The 22,232-nt window shown below is 38.0% G+C and overlaps 1 protein-coding gene across 1 annotated transcript in view; it reads right to left on the reverse strand.

Annotated features, from left to right (window-relative positions):
- Positions 1 to 22,232, reverse strand: part of LOC119507183 (protein POLR1D-like) — a 54,249-nt gene that overhangs the window by 5,671 nt on the left and 26,346 nt on the right. The window contains exon 2 of the mRNA XM_037800289.1: positions 12,500 to 12,574. Coding sequence (XP_037656217.1) covers positions 12,500 to 12,574 — 75 coding nt within the window. The remainder of the gene's footprint in view (positions 1 to 12,499; positions 12,575 to 22,232) is intronic.

Genomic DNA, 22,232 nt, shown 5'->3' on the forward strand with positions numbered 1-22,232 from the left:
TAGACACAGTAGTAACCAGGATTCTTCAGATTAGGCTACTTTTATTTCTAAAGTCATTTCATGACATCTGATTATTAACCAGTAAGGTTCTATGGAAGAAGGGTAACAATGACACTGACTAACATTTATGAAGCAATGACTGGGCCATGACATTACTCATGTTATATTGTTTCATCTTTGCAACCAAGATCCATGTTATAAATGAAGAAAAGCAGAGAGGTGGAGAAATACCCAAGGTCTCCAGCCAGCAGGTTGGGGGCTGGGAATGACACCAGGGAGTCTGACCCACGGCCCACGTTCCCATCACTGTGCTGGATACAGCAGAAGGGGCAGAACAGAGAAGGACACACAGAAGTCTAACCACACGGCCAGCTGACAGCACTGAGCAGGAGAAAGCTCGCTGGCATGCTGGTACCTGAGGCTGCTTCATGTGGGACAGGATGCAGACGGTGCAGAGCTGCTAAGAACCATGGGCCACTGGGAGACGAGAGCATCACTGGCACAGACAAGGGTAGAGGTAGAGACTCTGTCAAACAACCTGACTTTGAGACTTGTGGAGTATAACAGGCATTGGAAATTACTTTTATTTTTATGGTTAGGGAAACAGAGACCTCAGGATCATGGAAGCAAGGTCTCTGCATTATTCCGTGGACTCCATTTCACTCCTTTATTCTCTGCCCACCAGAAAGCAGCACTGATCTTCCATTGTGCACACTACTTTGCGTGATCATGGATGTCGGTCTAAAATAACACCTCTAGACAAACAGAGGCAGGAGCACCTCACACTCCCAGCCCTCAATGAAACAAGGGTAGTGTCTTTTCTCTAGCGGCAATGGTTGGTTACAACTCATTATGTTGTTTAATTCCACCACAACTCCCATGACCACTTCTGGTGCTAAAGTTCATAATCTGGCGATCCGATGCCTCAGTGAGTGGCCACCTGAGAAATTCTTTGACTGTGTGATAAGCCCTAGGACTAAATCCTAACCCTTAATTACTCTGCATATGACCGTCCTGAGGCCCACCCCCGGTGAACAATGCACTCTCTCTCCAACACTATACCTAAAAGTGACAAAAGTGCTTCTATATAATATTAATTGATTTAAAAAAAATCTGAGAATCATCCAAATCCAAGTCCTTATGCAAGGTCCACTAGTGCTTACACAGATAAACCCCAGGCTACCTGTCTATGCTCTTTAGACTACTGAGGGCAGCAGAAGGTGCAGGAAGATAAAGTGCAGAAGAGGATATGCACACAGTTGTTTAATGGGATAGACTACCAGGCTATATTCCTTGGCTTCCTGCTTCCTTAGCAGTAGAAATCACTTACACAGATATGTGATTCAACAGTAACAATTCAGGGGTCTCTGGTTCAATTTCATAACTGGATGTGAAAGTAATGTGGGAAGCAGGGCAGTAAGCACTGACATTTGGCTGTATTATCGACAAAATTCACAGAAGAGAGGTGGTGGAGTACAAAGCATTAGGCTAGAGACAAGAGAGCAAAGTTCTAGTGCCGTCAGCAGGGTGCGGGTGAGGGGAGGGTTGGGGGAGCGGTAGGAAACCACTTAGGGCCCCGCACTCCTCAGCTGGATCTCTGTGGCCCTGAAACACTGCCAAGCGCCTCACCATGGAGGCTCCTGAGAGCACAGCCCTCTGCCTTTCCCCATGGCTTCTAAAGCAGGAAGCCCGCCAGGTCCATTGTGAACACCTGCTCATGTGTCTGGATCCGCCGGGCGATTAACAGCTGTGAAGGCCAGTGTACTGCTGCCCGGTGTCCCTGTGTCTGGCCTGGGCCTGGCCTCTTAACCTTACCTACTGGGGCTCTGTAAATATTTAGCTGAGTAGAAAGACACACAGAAGAAAAATGTGTGTTATGTGTCCCCTTATCACCAGGTTGACCCCAAACCAAAACAGAAAGCACCCAAAATGTTGTGGTCCTTAAAGCAACCAGGTTAAAAAAATTTTTTGAAGAATCATTTCCTCCTAAATCCAATCTTCTGGACTAAAATGTACAGATGTTTCCGATCTAAAAACAACAAAACACAAGCTCTCCAAATATAAGAAAGAGTTCCATAGCACTAGACTCAAAAATTATATTGGGCTATAGATAAGCAGAGTAAATAAAAACAGCTTTGTAGATGATGAAGCTGGGCATGTTTCTGAAATTGATACTTATACATTCCTTTATCTTGACTAAAAGAAAGTCATATGGGCCTGCATTTCAGCTTCCCTGAGGCCTCTTTAAGAACAGTCTCTAAAGAGATTCTTTTGTTGAAATACACGCAAGGAAGTATATAGCACCAAATGGTCTCTCTGTTTATTAAATAAAAAATGGCATCACACTATCATTTTCTGTAGTTTGGCAATCTCTTTCTGGCAACTGCTCAACTGCCTCACTAAGATCTTTTGAATGGAAAATCCAAAGGAAGAAACATGTCATCCTCATTCTAGTTCTATTTTAAAATTTAAAGCAAGTACAAAGGTCTTCTAGATGCTAAGAAAAAGGATCATGGACCACTGGTAAGTGACAGATTTTCTACTCCTTTAAGAGCTCTCCAGCGAGGTCAACAGACAGGAGCTCAGTCTTTGGACACCTTGGTGGGACAGCCTGGCTACCTCCATGCAGAGGAAGCTATTTGCCCCTGAGTGAGGCAGGTAGGTTCTCTGAATTCTACAGAGCAGATTTGTATCATTTTTTTTCAAAAAAAAGAAAAAGTGATTAGTGTGGTGGTTTTCAAAATTGTCTACACATTAGAAGCACCTGAGCTTCTTTTCAAAATTCCAATGACCTGGCCACACTCCAACCACTAATTTCTGATGGGGGGGACACCAGCATTGGTAGTCTTTTGAAGCACCCAGGTGATTTCAAATGTACAGGTGAGCCTGGGCACCGTCTGGACTAATGGTTAAAAGTTTTTTTTTATTCACATGTACACATTTATTTAAATAGATGGCAAACAAGGTGCTCTCCCTGGAGGAGCATGGATAGGGAAGATGCTCTTGGTGCCGGCCTTGGGGGGAGCGGACTCAAGTCCCAGAGCCCTCATCGGGTGGGGTGTGCCAGACCAAAACTGGCCAGTAAGAAGTCAGGAGCCCATGGAAGTAATGAGCACCCAGAGATTCCTGCTTCCACAACAGCACAGATAAAAAGTCAAAAGGTAAAAACCAAAAAAAAAAAAAAAAAGAGCAGATAAATTTCCTTTTCATTTTTAAACCAATAAAGTCTTCCACATGGTTGACTTGCTCAGTTGTTCAGAGCTGTGATTCCCAAACTTGTTTGATAATCAATCAAGATCTTCTGGAGCACTTAAAAAAAAATCTCTAGGACTCATCTTAGACTGCTCCATTAGAATTTCCTAGGGTGAAGTAGGAAGGAGATCTGCAATTTTAAAAACCTCAGTGGATTTTTTTCCTCATTAAAAAGTCTTTATTAACAAGTTTTAAATATAACATACACTCGTATATCACTATAAATATCCAACAACAGAGGATAACCAGTGGAAGTGTCCCTCCATTGCTTCCTCCCTCCTCTCGTGCTCTGGGAGAGGTAACTGTCAGATTTATCTTAGCTCAGACCTTTCTCTATGCATTTGTAAGGTTCCACTCCCTCCCCCAACCTGGTCAAAGGAATATTATACACATTGACCAGCAATTCATTTTTTCATATACTATAATAAACATTTCCAGGAACAATCCATAAGGCTCTATCCCATTTTTATTAGTGACTTTTAGTACCCCACAGTAGGATATACTAAAGTCTACTTAACCATTTCCCTATCAATGGACATATGGATTGTTTACAATTTACTATAAAAAATGTGCTACAGTAATTTTGTACTTAACAGCTTTGTGCAAGAGAGACCACTAGAAATGGAGATGCTGGGTGAAAGGCCACAGAGCTTAATTGTGATTACACATTTGCCAAATTGCCACACATTGAGCAACTCACCCTACCACCTGCAGGATATAAAGTGCTCCTTTCTGTAAACCTTTGCCTACACAAGATTTCAATCCTTTTAATTTTTGCCAATATGATGGGTGGAAAAATAATATCTTGCTACTTAACTAGAGAACAAATACTAAGTTCTAAGAGGGCAGGAATTTGTCATTCTGTTTACAAATGTATCTGAGTGTTAGAATAGTGCCTAGCACTTACTAAGTACTCAATAAATATGTTATTTGTATTATTATTGGCCACTAGTATTTTGGATTCGAAAATATATATCTAAGTCATGATTTTCTTTTCACAAATTGATTTTCGGGGACTTTTTAAAATATTGAGATAGTAGTCCTCTGTAGGTCATATGCGGCAAATAATTCCTCCCAGTCTGTCACCTGTCTTTTAACAAATTAACTTTATAAATAGTACCTTTCTCTGTACAGAAGTTTACTATTATTATGACACAGTCAAATCTGTCAAGTTTTTCCTTCAGAGCTTCTAGGTTTTGTGCCTGACTAAGGAAGGTTCTTGCCCTACCCTGGCAAAAATTATAAAAATATTATCCTGTATTTTCTTCTGATAAATTCCTAGTTTGTTCTGTATGTTTACCTCTTTAGTCCTCCTAGAATTAATTTTTATGTATTATAGATGGCACTCAATTGTATTATCACCATTTCTTGAATAATTCGTCCTTTCTCCACCAATATGAATGACCACGTTTATCATACATTAAATTCTTATATATTGTGGGTCTCTAATCTGGATTCTCTTTTCTCTCCCACTAATTTCTTTATTCTTGCACTAATGTGACACTAATTTAGTTACTGTATATTTACAAAATTTACTACAGATGTACAGAATGTTATTGTACCTGAGAATGCAATACTCTCAATATACTAATTTCTACCGCCCCCAGCCCCCCCCCCCCAAAATCTCTTAGCTGCATAAATGTACCATTATAATGGAGAGATCTGGTGGTCACCAACTTAACCAAGGGACAGCATCACCAACAGCAGGGCAATTTGACATTAAGTCTTCCTGACCTGATGCATTAAGATGTATACAATATTCTCTCCAAATGTTTAACCTGAACCTAGTCATGACAAATCCAGACTGTGGGACTTTTTTGACTGGATCCTGGATCTACTTCTGAAACAAACAGAAAGCAACCATCTATAAAAGACATTTTGGGCCTATTCGATGAGGATATGAAATTAATGTTCATTTTCGCAGATATAGTAATGACAAGGCAAGTATGTAGGAGAATGTCTTTGGGAATTGAAGGCTGAAGTATTTAGGTGTAAAGTATCATGATGCCTACAATTAATTTTCAAATAAATAGTTCAGCTAAAAAATTATGTTTGTGTATTATGTGTGTATGTCTACACAAACATATATATATATATTGGGGGGTTGGGAGAGAGAAGCTTATGCATGTGCATTTGTTTAGAGAAGATGGGGAAGGGAGAAAGTTTGTGCATATGTGGGGGCGTGTGTGAGAGGGGAGGGGGTTGTCTGTTTCTGAGTCCCAAATTAAATTACCATTAGTGGTTACTTATGATTCCTTCCCAAAAAAATTAATGTAACTATACAGACATAAAGTTTCTTAAAGTTCTATTTTTGATTAGCTAACATTGGAGAATGAGAAAAATGCTTAAGTTTTAGGGAAAAAAAAAAAAACCCTCAGCTGTTGTTGAGCACTTAAATATCCTAGATGAACTTAGAACTGGTCTGTCAAATTCCATTAAAAATTCTTGTCAGGAGTTTGATGAGGCTAACATTAAAAAACCTAGTCTTCCCATCCAGAGACACAGTGTATCTTTCCATTCATTTGACTCTTTTTTTATTCTTAAATTAAAATTTGTCATTTCCCTTTTATAAGCTTTTAATTTCCTAATTATTTGTAGATATTTCATGTTATGAATAGGATTCCTTTTTTCTCATTATATTTCCTAGTTGGCTATTGCCGGCAAAAATGACTAATAGATTTTGAATGTTTATCTTGTGCTGAACCACTCTGCATAGACATCCTATCATCTACAAATAACCCTTCTGTCTCTTCCTTTCCAATGTTTCTGCTTCACTATTTTTCTTGTTTTGCTGCATTGGTTGGAACCTCTCTAGAACAGTGGTTCCCAAAGTGTGGTCTGTGGTCCCGTGGAGGTCCCTGAGATCTCAGAAAGTTATTTGCATAGTCAAAACTATTTTCACAATTTTGATGTGATTTTCTTTTTTCTCTAGGGTTAACATTTGCACTGATGGGTGCAAAAGGCAATAATGAGTAAATCTGTAGTGTGAATCAGGGCAGTGGGGCACCAAACTGCACAAGTAGCTACTGCATTCTTTACTGCCATGCACTCTCAATTTAAAAAACTGGACAGTTTTACCTACAAATGTTCTTGATGAAGCAGGAGAAATGATAAATTTCATTAAATCTTGACCCTTGAGTATTGGTCTCCTTAATAATGTGTGTGACTAAGTAGGAAGTATATATAGAGAGTGCTTCTGCTGCTTACACAGTACAGTGGTTGTCTCGGCTGTTTGGGTGGTGGCAAGGTGAATGAGCTGGTTATTCAGATCTCGGTGAGCCAGTCAATTCAAGGAAAACAGCTCCCAGTATTTTCTGCCAATGATAAAACTGGAACTTGCAAGTGAGAATCAGAGTTTTGGAAAACCGTGAACTTTATGGGTTCCCAATACTTAAAAACTTTTCTGATTAGATCAGATATTTATAAAAGTAATTATTTTTATATTGTATAATGAAATGTGTCAACATTTGGAAGGTCTTCATAATTCAGTGAAGAAATATTTTCAAGATGACCAATGCACAATGTTACAATATCATGCATGGGAGAAGATCCATTCAAAGTGGATGGTAGATTGGTGGATTTTAATGTAACAGAATATGAAAAGTTTACCGATGAGAATTTTAAGAAACTATCCCTATTTGAGATTAATGGCAAAATTTTGATGTAGTATCAAAGAATATCTACAGTTTTCTGAAAAGGCAACGACCTATCTGTGAGGTCGTGTTTTCTTCATATATTTCAGCCAAAATAACATCATGAAAGATTTCATGCAGAAGCAGATGTGAGGATCCAGGTGTCTTCTGTAAGCCACATATTAGGGAGATCTGCAAGCACATTCAGAATGCCTCTCTACTCATTACATTTTTTTTTCCAAATATAGTTATTTTCAACAAAAAATGCTATTTACCTTAACATATGAGTTTAGTATTTGTGCCAGTTTGAATGTATTATGTCCCCCAAATGCCATTATCTTTGATGCAATCTTGTGGGGCAGACATTTTAGTGCTGATTAGACTGGAATTCTTTGAGTGTTTCCATGGAATGTGCCCCACCCAACTGTAGGTGATAACTCTGATTAGATATTTCCATGGAGGCATGGTCCCATCCATTCAGGGTGGGCCTTGATCAGTGGAGCTCTATCAATGAGCCGACAGGTAGAGGGAACTCAGTGCAGCTGTGAGTGACATTGTGAAGAGGAGCTTCAGCCAAGAGGGACACTTGGAAGAAAGCACAGGAGCTGCAGATGAAAGACATTTTGAAGACAGCCATTGAAAGCAGACTCTTGCTCCAGAGAAGCTAAGAGAGAAAAACGCCCCAAGAGCAACTAAGAGTGACATTTTTGAGGAACTGCAGCCTAGAGAGGAACGTCCTAGGAGAAAGCCATTTTGAAACCATAAACTTGGAGCAGACACTGGCCACGTGACTTCCCAGCTAACAGAGGTTTTCCGGATGCCATCGGTCATCCTCCAGTGAAGGTACCTGATTGTTGATGCCTTAGCTTGGATACTTTATGGCCTTAAGACTGTAACTGTGTAACCAAATAAACCCCCTTTTATAAAAGCCAATCCATCTCTGGTGTTTTGCATTCCGGCAGCATTAGCAAGCTAGAACAGTATTGTTATTTTAAAATGTACTAATAAATAGTTTAAATATTGCTCAGTTTTAATTTCTAGCACAGTAAATATCAATAGACAGAATGCACATCAACAAAAGCTCTTTGAGGTCCTCAACAATTTTTACGAGTTAAAAATTCTAAGACCAAAAGGTTTGAGAACTGCTGCTATAAGACAGCTGAAAAAAATAGTACTGCTTAGCAGGAATTCTTGTCTTGTAGATGAATTGGAATGTTTAAGTTTCATATCCTGTTCCCACAGGGGTTCTATCTCCTTACAAATCTGGAGTGTCTTACTTTGCCTGCTATCTTTTTTTTTTTTTTTTAATCATCATTTTATTGAGATATATTCACATACCACGCAGTCATACAAAACAAATTGTACTTTCGATTGTTTACAGTACCATTACATAGTTGTACATTCATCACCTAAATCAATCCCTGACACCTTCATTAGCACACACACAAAAATAACAAGAATAATAATTAGAGTGAAAAAGAGCAATTGAAGTAAAAAAGAACACTGGGTACCTCTGTCTGTTTGTTTCCTTCCCCTATTTTTCTACTCATCCATCCATAAACTAGACAAAGTGGAGTGTGGTCCTTATGGCTTTCCCAATCCCCTTGTCACCCCTCATAAGCTACATTTTTATACAACTGTCTTCGAGATTCATGGGTTCTGGGTTGTAGTTTGATAGTTTCAGGTATCCACCACCAGCTACCCCAATTCTTTAGAACCTAAAAAGGGTTGTCTTAAGTGTGCGTAAGAGTGCCCACCAGAGTGATCTCTCGGCTCGTTTTGGAATCTCTCTACCACTGAAGCTTATTTCATTTCCTTTCACATCCCCCTTTTGGTCAAGAAGATGTTCTCCGTCCCACGGTGCCAGGTCTACATTCCTCCCTGGGAGTCATATTCCACGTTGCCAGGGAGATTCACTTCCCTGGGTGTCTGATCCCACGTAGGGGGGAGGGCAGTGATTTCACCTTTCAAGTTGGCTTAGCCAGAGAGAGAGGGCCACATCTGAGCAACAAAGAGGCATTCAGGAGGAGACTCTTAGGCACAAATATAGGGAGGCCTAGCCTCTCCGTTGCAGCAACCGTCTTCCCAAGGGTAAAACTTATGGTAGAGTTGCCTGCTATCTTTTACTTCCTTTTCAACATGCTTCTCCCTCCTTTGTGTGAAGAAGCTGCTAGCTATTCCCTCAGTATCCATTCCTTTCTTCTATGGTAAAAGAACCCTAAGTATTTAGTGGGCACATGGGTGTCTGGGGAAAAAAGACTAAATTTCCATCTTTGCAGCTAGGTATAGACAAGAGACTAATTCCTAATCAAAGGGTATACATAGAAAAGGTGAATGCAATGCCTGGGAAGTGTCTTAAAGGTGTAAGGGCATGCCTTTCTTCTCTCCTTCCCTCCCGCCAACTGAAATGTGGGTTTAATGGCTGCTACTATATAGACCATGTGGAAGAGTGACACCCTCTGGCTGGGAGATTTGGAAAAGTGGATCCTTGATAACATCAAATATCCCAATTGGTTCATAAGTGTCTTTTTACAGTTAATTTTTTTTTTGAAAAACTAAACAAATTAGGTATATATTTTATTTGATGCCTCTCAAATTTATTAATTTATGGGATACTCCTTCTTTTCTCCTCGCAGTTAATTTGTTAAAGAAACTGGGTTGTTTGTCCTTGGAATTCCCTACATTCTGGATTTTTATGATTGCATCTCTATGGTGTCATTTAACATGTTCCTCTGCCCTCTGTATTCCCTGTAAACTAGTAGTTGTAACTAGAAATTTGACAGGATTCAGGTTCCATTTTTTGACAAGGATGTCTCATAGGTGTCCTTCCTATTATTTCTTTTTGCAGGGTAAAGACTGCTCAGTGAGTTCAGGTGTTGTCAGCTGATCCATCAGAAACTTCTCCATCAGCTTTTCACCTGATAAATTTAGTAGCATTGATGGTATCTACCTAGATTCAACCTATCACTAGGGATTAGAAAATGATGACATTCTCTCTTTTTTTTTAAAATCATGTCTGCTGAGGTATAATTTATATAGAACAAAATTCATCCTTTTAAGTGATGAGTTTTGGCAAATATATAGTCATGTAACCATCACCGCAATCAGGATAGAGAACATCTCCCTCATCCCCAAAAGCTCTGCAGTCAATCCATCAACCCCTTCCTTCCACTCCAGTTCCTGGCAACCACTGGTCTGGTTTCTGTCCCTACAGTTTTACCTTTTCTGGAATGCCATATAAATGCAGTTATATACTGTGTAGTTTTTTGTGTCTGGCTTCTTTGACTTAGCATGATGCTTCTGAGATTCATCCATGTAGTATTTATCAGTTCTGTTCCTTTTCATTGTTGAGTAGCACTGTGTTTATGGATATACCCACAATTTGTTTATCCAGTCACCAAAAGATGGACATTTGGATTGCTTCCAGTTTGGGTCTGTTATGAATAAAGCTGTAATGAATACTATTACTGTACAGATTTTTGCATGGACTTAAGTTTTCAATTCTCTTTGGTAAATGCTTAGATGTAGAATTTGGGGTTGTATGATGAGTGTGTGCTTATAAAAAAATGGCGAACTGTTTCCCAAAGTGGCTGTATGTTTTAAAATTCCACCAGCCATGTGTGAGAGTTCGAGTTGCTCCATATCCCCACCTTTATTTTAGCCATTCTGGTGTGTGTGGTGGTAACTTACTGTGGTTTTATTTTGCATTTTCCTGATAACTAATGGTCTTGTCATATGCTTATTGGCCAATCTTATATCTTTGGTGAAGTGTTTATTCAAATCTCATGTCCATTTTAAAAATGGATTGTTTGCCTTGTTTTTGAATTAAGAATTAAAATGATGATAACCATATCCTACATTTCTTCTACATTTATTCACAGCAGTTCTTCTATAAAGAAGCTTTCCTTTATCAATTATTTGGTAACTTGAGATATAATTTGTTCAGGAACAGGATAAATGTTTGATTTTTCCTATTTACCAGTTTTGTGAATACTGATTTGGTTCCCTAGCATCCTCTAAAAGGAGACCACTAAGTTCATTGTTTTGATTATCATTTTGACCTTATAGATTTTAATATAGTTTTTTGTGTTTCAATGTTGATAGTTATTGTTATTTTTGATGAACAAATGATCCCATCTTTGACCAGTGGAAGGCTTTTCAAGTTGGCTCCTGAGTCTTTCTGACCTGACTACAACAGTCTTTGACAGATTCTTTGCTCTTTGGTGTGACAAGATTTTCCAGCTTCTCTTACACATCTCCCGCCTCAGATCTGGAATCAGTTATTTCTCCAAGGATTGCTGTTTCCTTTTAGTGAGAAATGGTATTTACAAACCACAATCTGGGGGTAGGGGAGCTACCTGCTACTAAACAGATCATTGTTTCTAGGAATTTTCTGTGAACAGAACTAGAAAAAGTTTTTCTCTTTTTTAAGAAAACAAAAAAAATCTAACATTGTCTTCCTACTGACATTTCCAATTCAGATTTAGGGTTATAGGTTTTTTCTTCTTTGATTTTATATTTGTATCTCTTCCCTCTTACACTGAAAGCTGGGTCCCTGACAACATTAACACATTTACTTATTTGCTTTATCATACTATAACAAATTTTCAGAATAACAATACCAAAATTATTACTAACAACATGAAGACTGAAAATAATTTCCAAACTTCTTTGCATTCTTTGTCTTTAGGAAATAGAGTCAAATTGCTGTGTTTTTGGATCACTGGAAATAGTTCTTCTATGGGTGGTTAAGCCACCCACTTGACTTATTTAGGTTCATATTTAGGTTCATATTTAGGTTCATTTGTCTTATTTTGCTTGACTTTTAGGGATTGCCTTTTCCCTCTATTTTGGTTTAATTTTGTTTTATATTTTGTATTTTATGTGCATGGTTTCTAAAATTCAAATCTACAAAAAGGGATATATTCAGAAGTCTAGCTTCTACTCCTATGTCATTTTCACATTTTATTCTTTTAATAGTCCACAGTACTCCACTGCAGTATTTTAAATTGAAGATAAAAGATATATAATCAGCATAATCATTGAATGCAAATGCCATTGCTAAAGTAGTGTCTAAAAGAGTAGACTTAATTCTTAAGGTTAAATCCTTCTTCTGTTTATATTATTAAGTTTTAATACACTCGATTTTGTATAGAAACGTGCAAAGGTAAGCTTTGGTCCAATGTGGCTGAATTTTCATATATTCAAAATATTTATAGTTAGAATTAATTTTTTTAAAATAAAATATAAATTCACTTTACTTTACCAAGGACTATAATCAAAGCAGAAATTCTTCAACAATGAACACTAATACAATATTACTTTCACACAGGTGCCTTTGGGCATGGGGGTACGTACACATCTCTTGGGGATTTGTGAACCAAAGGGATGATGAAACCACGACACATGTTCTCCACCACTTCTCCCTGCTCTTAAGAGTTCCTCGGCATTGGGCCCTTCCCAGTATTCTTACTCTACCACTTGTCTCTGGGTGATTTCCTCTGCATCTATGGTTTTCCATCCCCTCTATTCACATTTAATACATATTTATATCTCCAGCCAAGAATTTTCACTTTAATATATTAAGTTTTAAGGAAGCTTACTCAAGAACTTACCACCCCATAGGTCCCATCGTTTCTGCTCTAGTTTTTCCACGTTTCGCCTCCTTAAGCAGTTCTTCTATTGCTTTCCTGGTGGGAGAAAGGAAGAAATTTGAGAGGCAGACACCCCACTAAATTCTGCAAATCAATTCATTCCATTTATATGCTCTTGGGAAAGGAACAGACATTTGAAGCATAATAGCTGGGGCAGAAATTTTTAAAAAGGATTGACAGTTTTGAACACGTAAACTTTTATAAAATCCTTTCGGTATGAAGGGGGAAAACTGAAAATGAAGCTAAAGAGAAAATGAGAAACTGGAAAATATTTTCAATATGAGACAATTAAATCATATATCCTTTTAATAATTCTGTCTCTTTCCTTATTAATTTAAAAAATAATGAAAAGACATGAACGGACAAATACATCCATATTAAAAATGTTCAAATTCACTAAGATATTCTAAGAACTATGAATTAGCCCAACAATGGTAAATCTATTCCTCCCCAGTGGTCAGTGAGGGCAGAGGAAATGGATACTTTATTCTCTACTAGGGGGAACTTTAGCCAATATAACTTTTCTGGAGGACAATTTGGCAACGTGATACAAAACCTTAAAAACAGCACAAACCTTTTATCTAAAAATTTCTATCCTAAGGAAATAATCAAATGAGTATGCAAAATTACTTACACAAAGATGCTCATTAAACTACTTGTTAACAATTAAAAAAAAAATGGAAGAGAAAACCTTAATGTTTATTAATAAAGGATTGGTTAAATAAATTGTAGCGTATCTATAGAGTGGAAGATTACAGAATCATTAAAATGAAGATGAATGAATGCCTGACACCGAAAGACTTTCATAACATATAAAGTATAAAAGGCTGTTAATAACACAATGTATAAAAGATAATTGTATCTTCAATTTATTTGTGTGTATATATTGCCTAGGAAAACATGTGGAAAAATATTATGAAAATGGTAAGCTGAGTTTTGGGGTGATTTTTTTGTGGTTGTTTCTCTGTACTTTTTTTTTTTTAAGAGTGAACATGCATTATTTGTGTAATTCTTAAGGAGAGGTAACAAAACAGAAAACTTATTTGTCAACCATATTTTGAGACTTTACTATGTACAAGATACCATGCTAGGTGCTATAGGTAGTAACAGGAAGATGATCGTCCCTGACTTCAGTACTACTTATGATATGTAAAAAATAAAGTTAAAAAACAGAAGTACACAGTTAGAAACAAATATAGGCCAAATGATAGAATGATAAATATATTGTGAAGTTTTAAAAATGGATAATTACTTAGATTCTATATTAAAACATTTATTTATACTATAATAATATACTATAGATACTGTTTACATAATCCTAAATGGTATTAACATTGTTAGCTTTTTTTAAAATTTGTAACTTTAATAAATCAAATGTTATCTTTTAAGTAAACTTTCCAAATAAAATTTTCAGTGGAAAAAAAAAAAACAGCTTTGTATTGGCACAAAGATAGACACATTGATCAATGGAATCAAATTGGGTCATAACAGTCTCCCCAAAAAATAGGGCTCGGAGAGCTGGACATCCTCTGTTAATTTTTAATGCTTTATTTTATTTTATCAAAGCATGCACACAACTTAAGAAGACAAACACTATTTAAAGACAAGAGAAAAGTCTTCTATGTCATCATTCCTTACTCACCAAAATAATACAAACCCCACACAGAGAACCCCAACATTTGCTTTATCATTTTATCTATGTATCCATCCATCAATCCATCTATCTATCCATACATCTGTCAGTCTACCTATTCATCAGTTTTCTGAACACTTGAGTGTAAGTGTATACATCATACTCCTTGAATACTTAATACTTCCATGTACATTTTCTAAGAACAAGGATACTCACTTAAGCGCAGGTATCAAGTTCAAGAAATTTAATGTTGATATAAAGCTAACAGTCTATATTCCAAATTTTTTTACATGCCCTAATAATATCCTTTTGAGCCCTTCCTCCTCCCTTATTAGATTTCGTCCAGGATCACATAATGCATTTATTTGTCATCTCTTTGCTCTTTTTTTTTAATCGTGGGAACACATATACATCAACCTTCCCACTTCAACCCCTCCCAAGCACACCATTCAGTGGGATTAATCACATTAACAGCGTTGCAGTCCCCTCACCACCTTTCATTCCTAACTTTCCGATCTCTCCAAACAGAAACCTTATACCTTTTATGCATTAGCAACCTGTCTTCCTGCCCTTGCTCCTGACAATCTATATACTACTTTCTGTCTCTACAAGCTTGCATATTCTCTGATATTTTCTTTGTAGTTACCATGGAGCTTAAACTTAAAATATTCTAAATCTATAACAACCTTGTTTGCTTTGATACCAACCTAACTTCAATAACATGCACAAGTTATGTTCCTATAGTCCTCTGTCCCCTTATCTTTATGTAGTTCTTGTAAATTGTATGTTTATACATTGAGTCCAAAACCAATGATTTGTCATTACATTTTTATGCATTTTTCTATTAGATCCTATAGGAAGTGAACAGTGGAGTTAGAAATCAAAACTACAATCGTACTGGTATGTCATTCTCCTCACTAGAGATCTTCATTTCTTCAGGAGGCTTCGATCAATTGTCTATTGTCCTTTTCTTTCTTTTTTTTTTTTCTTTTTTTTTTTTTTAATCATCATTTTATTGAGATATATTCACATACCACGCAGTCATACAAAACAAATTGTACTTTCGATTGTTTACAGTACCATTACATAGTTGTACATTCATCACCTAAATCAATCCCTGACACCTTCATTAGCACACACACAAAAATAACAAGAATAATAATTAGAGTGAAAAAGAGCAATTGAAGTAAAAAAGAACACTGGGTACCTTTGTCTGTTTGTTTCCTTCCCCTACTTTTCTACACATCCATCCATAAACTAGACAAAGTGGTGTTTGGTCCTTATGGCTTTCCCAATCCCATTGTCACCCCCTCATAAGCTACATTTTTATACAACTGTCTTCGAGATTCATGGGTTCTGGGTTGTAGTTTGATAGTTTCAGGTATCCACCACCAGCTACCCCAATTCTTTAGAACCTAAAAAGGGTTGTCTAAAGTGTGCATAAGAGTGCCCACCAGAGTGACCTCTCGGCTCCTTTTGGAATCTCTCTGCCACTGAAGCTTATTTCATTTCCTTTCACATCCCCCTTTTGGTCAAGAAGATGTTCTCCGTCCCACGGTGCCAGGTCTACATTCCTCCCTGGGAGTCATATTCCACGTTGCCAGGGAGATTCACTTCCCTGGGTGTCTGATCCCACGTAGGGGGGAGGGCAGTGATTTCACCTTTCAAGTTGGCTTAGCCAGAGAGAGAGGGCCACATCTGAGCAACACAGAGGCATTCAGGAGGAGACTCTTAGGCACAAATACAGGGAGGCCTAGCCTCTCCTTTGCAGCAACCGTCTTCCCAAGGGTAAAACTTATGGTAGAGGGCTCAACCCATCAAACCACCAGTCCCCTATGTCTGTGGTCATGTTAGCAACCATGGAGGTGGGGTAGGCGAATACCCCTGCATTCTCCACAGGCTCCTCAAGGGGGCACTACATATTTTTTTTTTTTTTTTTTTTTCCCCTTGTTTGTCTTTTTTCTTTTTCTTTTTTTTTTTTTTTTAACTTTCCCTTCTTTTTTCAAATCACCTGTATGAAAAAAAAGTTAAAAAGAAAACAAACATGCAATAAAAGAGCATTTCAAAGAGACCATAGCAAGGGAGTAAGAAAAAGACAACTAACCTAAGATAACTGCTTAACTTCCAACATGTTCCTACTTTACCCCAAGAAAGTTACATAATATAGCAACATTTCGGTGAACTTGTTCCTACTACAACCATCAGAAATTAACAGACCATAGTCATTTCTGGGCATCCCCAGAACATTAAATAGCTTATCTGTTCTTCCTGGATTATTGTTCCCCCTTCCTTAATTGCTCTCTACTGCTAGTTCCCCTACATTCTACATTATAAACCATTTGTTTTACATTTTTCAAAGTTCACATTAGTGGTAGCATATAATATTTCTCTTTTTGTGCCTGGCTTATTTCGCTCAGCATTATGTCTTCAAGGTTCATCCATGTTGTCATATGTTTCACCAGATCGTTCCTTCTTACTGCCGCGTAGTATTCCATCGTGTGTATATACCACATTTTATTTATCCACTCATCTGTTGAAGGACATTTGGGTTGTTTCCATCTCTTGGCAATTGTGAATAATGCTGCTATGAACATTGGCGTGCAGATATCTGTTCGTGTCACTGCTTTCCGATCTTCCGGGTATATACCGAGGAGTGCAATCGCTGGATCGAATGGTAGCTCTATATCTAGTTTTCTAATGAACTGCCAGACTGACTTCCAGAGTGGCTGAACCATTATACAGTCCCACCAACAATGAATAAGAGTTCCAATTTCTCCACATCCCCTCCAGCATTTGTAGTTTCCTGTTTCTTTAATGGCAGCCATTCTAACCGGTGTTAGATGGTATCTCATTGTGGTCTTAATTTGCATCTCTCTAATAGCTAGTGAAGCTGAACATTTTTTCATGTGTTTCTTGGTCATTTGTATTTCCTCTTCAGAGAACTGTCTTTTCATATCTTTTGCCCATTTTATAATTGGGCTGTCTGTACTACTGTCATTGAGTTGTAGGATTTCTTTGTATATGCAAGATATCAGTCTTTTGTCAGATACATGGTTTCCAAAAATTTTTTCCCATTGAGTTGGCTGCCTCTTTACCTTTTTGAGAAATTCCTTTGAGGTGCAGAAACTTCTAAGCTTGAGGAGTTCCCATTTATCTATTTTCTCTTTTGTTGCTTGTGCTTTGGGTGTAAAGTCTAGGAAGTGGCCTCCTAATACAAGGTCTTGAAGATGTTTTCCTACATTATCTTCTAGGAGTTTTATGGTACTTTCTTTTATATTGAGATCTTTGGTCCATTTTGAGTTAATTTTTGTGTAGGGGGTGAGGTAGGGGTCCTCTTTCATTCTTTTGGATATGGATATCCAACTCTCCCAGCCCCATTTGTTGAAAAGACCATTATGGCTCAGTTCGGTGACTTTGGGGGCCTTATCAAAGATCAGTCGGCCATAGATCTGAGGGTCTATCTCTGAATTCTCAATTCGATTCCATTGATCTATATGTCTATCTTTGTGCCAGTACCATGCTGTCTTGGCAACTGTGGCTTTATAATAAGCTTCAAAGTCAGGGAGTGTAAGTCATCCCACTTCGTTTTTCTTTTTTAGAGTGTCTTTAGCAATTCGAGGCATCTTCCCTTTCCAAATAAATTTGATAACTAGCTTTTCCAAGTCTGCAAAGTAGGTTGTTGGAATTTTGATTGGGATTGCATTGAATCTGTAGATGAGTTTGGGTAGAATTGACATCTTAATGACATTTAGCCTTCCTATCCATGAACATGGAATATTTTTCCATCTTTTAAGGTCCCCTTCTATTTCTTTTAGTAGAGTTATGTAGTTTTCTTTGTATAGGTCTTTTACATCTTTGGTTAAGTTGATTCCTAGGTACTTGATTTTTTTAGTTGCTATTGAAAATGGTATCTTTTTCTTGAGTGTCTCTTCAGTTTGTTCATTTCTAGCATATAGAAACATTACTGACTTATGTGCATTAATCTTGTATCCCGCTACTTTGCTAAATTTGTTTATTAGCTCTAGTAGGTGTATCGTTGATTTCTCAGGGTTTTCTAGATATAAGATCATATCATCTGCAAACAATGACAGTTTTACTTCTTCTTTTCCAATTTGGATGCCTTTTATTTCTTTGTCTTGCCGGATTGCCCTGGCTAGCACTTCCAGCACAATGTTGAATAACAGTGGTGACAGCGGGCATCCTTGTCTTGTTCCTGATCTTAGAGGGAAGGCTTTCAGTCTCTCACCATTGAGTACTATGCTGGCTGTGGGTTTTTCATATATGCTCTTTATCATGTTGAGGAAGTTTCCTTCAATTCCTACCTTTTGAAGTGTTTTTATCAAAAAGGGATGTTGGATTTTGTCAAATGCTTTTTCAGCATCTATTGAGATGATCAATTGATTTTTCCCTTTCGCGTTTTTAATGTGTTGTAATACCTTGATTGTTTTTCTGATGTTGAACCATCCTTGCATGCCTGGAATGAACCCCACTTGGTCATGGTGTATGATTTTTTTAATGTGTCTTTGGATTCGATTTGCAAGTATTTTGTTGAGGATTTTTGCATCTATATTCATTAGGGAGATTGGCCGGTAGTTTTCCTTTTTTGTAGCATCTTTGCCTGGTTTTGGTATTAGATTGATGTTAGCTTCATAAAATGAGTTAGGTAGTGTTCCATTTTTTTCAATGTTTTGAAAGAGTTTGAGTAAGATTGGTGTCAGTTCTTTCTGGAAAGTTTGGTAGAATTCCCCTGTGAAGCCATCTGGCCCTGGGCATTTATTTGTGGGAAGATTTTTGATGACTGATTGGATCTCTTTGCTTGTGATGGGTTGGTTGAGGTCTTCTATTTCTTCTCTGGTCAGTCTAGGTTGTTCATATGTTTCCAGGAAATTGTCCATTTCTTCTACATTATCCAGTTTGTTGCCATACAGTTGTTCATAATATCCTCTTATAATTTTTTTAATTTCTTCAGGATCTGCAATTATGTCACCTTTTTCATTCATTATTTTGTTTATATGGGTCTTCTCTCTTTTTGATTTTGTCAGTCTAGCTAGGGGCTTGTCAATCTTGTTGATCTTCTCAAAGAACCAACTTTTGGTGATATTTATCCTCTCTATTGTTTTTTTGTTCTCTATGTCATTTATTTCTGCTTTAATCCTTGTTATTTCTTTTCTTCTACTTGGTTTAGGATTGGTTTGCTGTTCATTTTCTAGCTTCTTCAGTTGATCCATTAGTTCTTTGATTTTGGCTCTTTCTTCCTTTTTAATATATGCGTTTAGTGCTATAAATTTCCCCCTTAGCACTGCTTTTGCTGCATCCCATAGGTTTTGGTATGTTGTGTTCTCATTTTCATTCGTCTCTATATATTTAGCAATTTCTCTTGCTATTTCTTCTTTAACCCACTGATTGTTTAGGAGTGTGTTGTTTAACCTCCAGGTATTTGTGAATTTTCTAAGTCTCTGATGGTTATTGACTTCTAATTGTATTCCATTGTGGTCAGAGAATGTGCTTTGAATAATTTCAATCTTTTTAAATTTATTGAGGCTTGTTTTATGTCCCAGCATATGATCTATTCTGGAGAAAGTTCCGTGAGCACTAGAAAAGTATGTGTATCCTGGTGATTTGGGATGTAATGTCCTGTAGATGTCTGTTAAATCTAATTCATTTATCAGATTGTTTAGGTTTTCAATTTCCTTATTGGTCTTCTGTCTGGTTGATCTATCTATAGGAGAGAGTGATGTGTTGAAGTCTCCCACAATTATTGTGGAAACATCAATTGCTTCCTTTAGTTTTGCCAATGTTTCTCTCATGTATTTTGTGGCACCTTGATTGGGTGCATAGACATTTACGATTGTTATTTCTTCTTGCTGAATTGCCCCTTGTATTAGTATGTAGTGGCCTTCTTTGTCTCTCAAAACATCCCTGCATTTGAAGTCTATTTTATCTGAGATTAATATTGCTACACCTGCTTTCTTTTGGCTGTAGCTTGCATGAAATATTTTTTTCCATCCTTTCACTTTCAATTTCTTTGTGTCCCTGTGTCTAAGATGAGTCTCTTGTATGCAACATATTGATGGTTCATTTTTTTTGATCCATTCTGCGAATCTATATCTTTTAATTGGGGAGTTTAATCCATTTACATTCAACGTTAAAACCGTGAAGGCATTTCTTGAATCGGCCATCTTATCCTTTGGATTATGTTTGCCATATTTTTCCCTCTCTCTATTAATATCCTTTATTGTACCCATACCGAATCTCTTTAGTACTGAACCTTTCTCCAAGTCTCTCTGTCCTGTCTTTGTTTCTCTGTCTGTAGGGCTCCCTTTAGTATCTCCAGTAGGGCAGGTCTCTTGTTAGCAAATTCTCTCAGCATTTCTTTGTCTGTGAAAAATTTAAGCTCTCCCTCAAATTTGAAGGAGAGCTTTGCTGGATAAAGTATTCTTGGCTGGAAATTCCTCTCTCTCAGAATTTTAAATATATCGTGCCATTGCCTTCTCGCCTCCATGGTGGCTGCTGAGTAGTCACTACTTAGTCTTATGCTGTTTCCTTTGTATGTGGTGAATTGCTTTTCTCTTGCTGCTTTCAGAACTTGCTCCTTCTCTTCTATGTTTGACAGTGTGATCAGTATATGTCTCGGAGTGGGTTTTTTTGGATTTATTCTATTTGGAGTTCGCTGAGCATTTATGATTTGTGTATTTATGTTGTTTAGAAGATTTGGGAAGTTTTCCCCAACAATTTCTTTGAATACTCTTCCTAGACCTTTACCCTTTTCTTCCCCTTCTGGGACACCAATGAGTCTTATATTCGGACGTTTCATATTATCTATCATATCCCTGAGGTCCATTTCGAGTTTTTCAATTTTTTTCCCCATTCTTTCTTTTATGCTTTCATTTTCCATTCTGTCATCTTCCAGGTCACTGATTCGTTGTTCAACTTCCTCTAGTCTTGTACTATGAGTGTCCAGAATCTTTTTAATTTGGTCAACAGTTTCTTTAATTTCCATAAGATCATCCATTTTTTTATTTAGTCTTGCAATGTCTTCTTTATGCTCTTCTAGGGTCTTCTTGATTTCCTTCATATCCCGTACTAGGGTCTCATTGTTCATCTTTAGTTCTTTGAGTAGCTGCTCTAGGTGTGTCTCTTCTGGTCTTTTGATTTGGGTGCTTGGGCTTGGGTTATCCATATCGTCTGGTTTTTTCATATGCTTTATAATTTTCTGTTGTTTTTGGCCTCGTGGCATTTGCTGTCCTTGATAGGGTTCTTTTAGGGTTTGTAGACCAGTTGAAGTCCTTATCTCTAATTTATCAGATCTACAGCTTCGTGGAGTACACTTTCTCTAACTAACCAGCAGGTGGCGTCCACGAGCCACCTGTTCTCCACAAGCCAGATCTCCCCTGCTTAGCCTTTTTGGTGAGTGGGGGAGTGAGTCTTGTGGGGCCCAATTGGTGTCCCAAGCTTGCGTGTGTAGTTGGTGTTGCCTGCCCTGTATGTGGGGCGTGTTTCTGGGCAGTTGGGGAGGGGGGGTGGCCCTAACAATCAAATCTCCCTGATGATCCTAGAGTTTTAAAGCTACTGCAATAGTCTAATCCTTCAGTTCAGTCCTGCCACAGTTTGTCTCTGCCACTGACCCACAAGTCTTTGGTATTGGCGTATGGCTGCTGAGACTTGCAAGTGGGCCCCTCTTCCAGGCTGTGCACCCCGGGTCCTCTGTTGAGGAATGACTGTGCTATGTCACAGGTGAGTGCCGTCCCCCCAGGGCAGTTCTGGGCTGCTGGGCTGTGTTGGGAGGCTCCCAGTCTGCTCAAATGATGGCTGAATGGGGCTCTGTTAATTCACACTGCTCCCCCTTCCCAGCTCTGGGACATTCAGCTGAGGTTGCAGGGAAGGCTAATGTCCACGCCCAGTTTTGTGGTGTGTGCCTGTTATTTGAAGCACTTCCGTCACACTGGGTTGTCTGGGGCAGCTCTGGGCTATGGGGCTGGCGATGGGCAGGAGTGTTTCCTGTCCACCAGGATGGTGGCTGTGAGCGGACACCCCCCTTTTCTTGGGAAGTTGTGTTGTTTA

The sequence above is a fragment of the Choloepus didactylus genome, chromosome 12 (genome assembly GCF_015220235.1).
Source record: "Choloepus didactylus isolate mChoDid1 chromosome 12, mChoDid1.pri, whole genome shotgun sequence".
Lineage (NCBI taxonomy): Eukaryota > Metazoa > Chordata > Mammalia > Pilosa > Megalonychidae > Choloepus > Choloepus didactylus.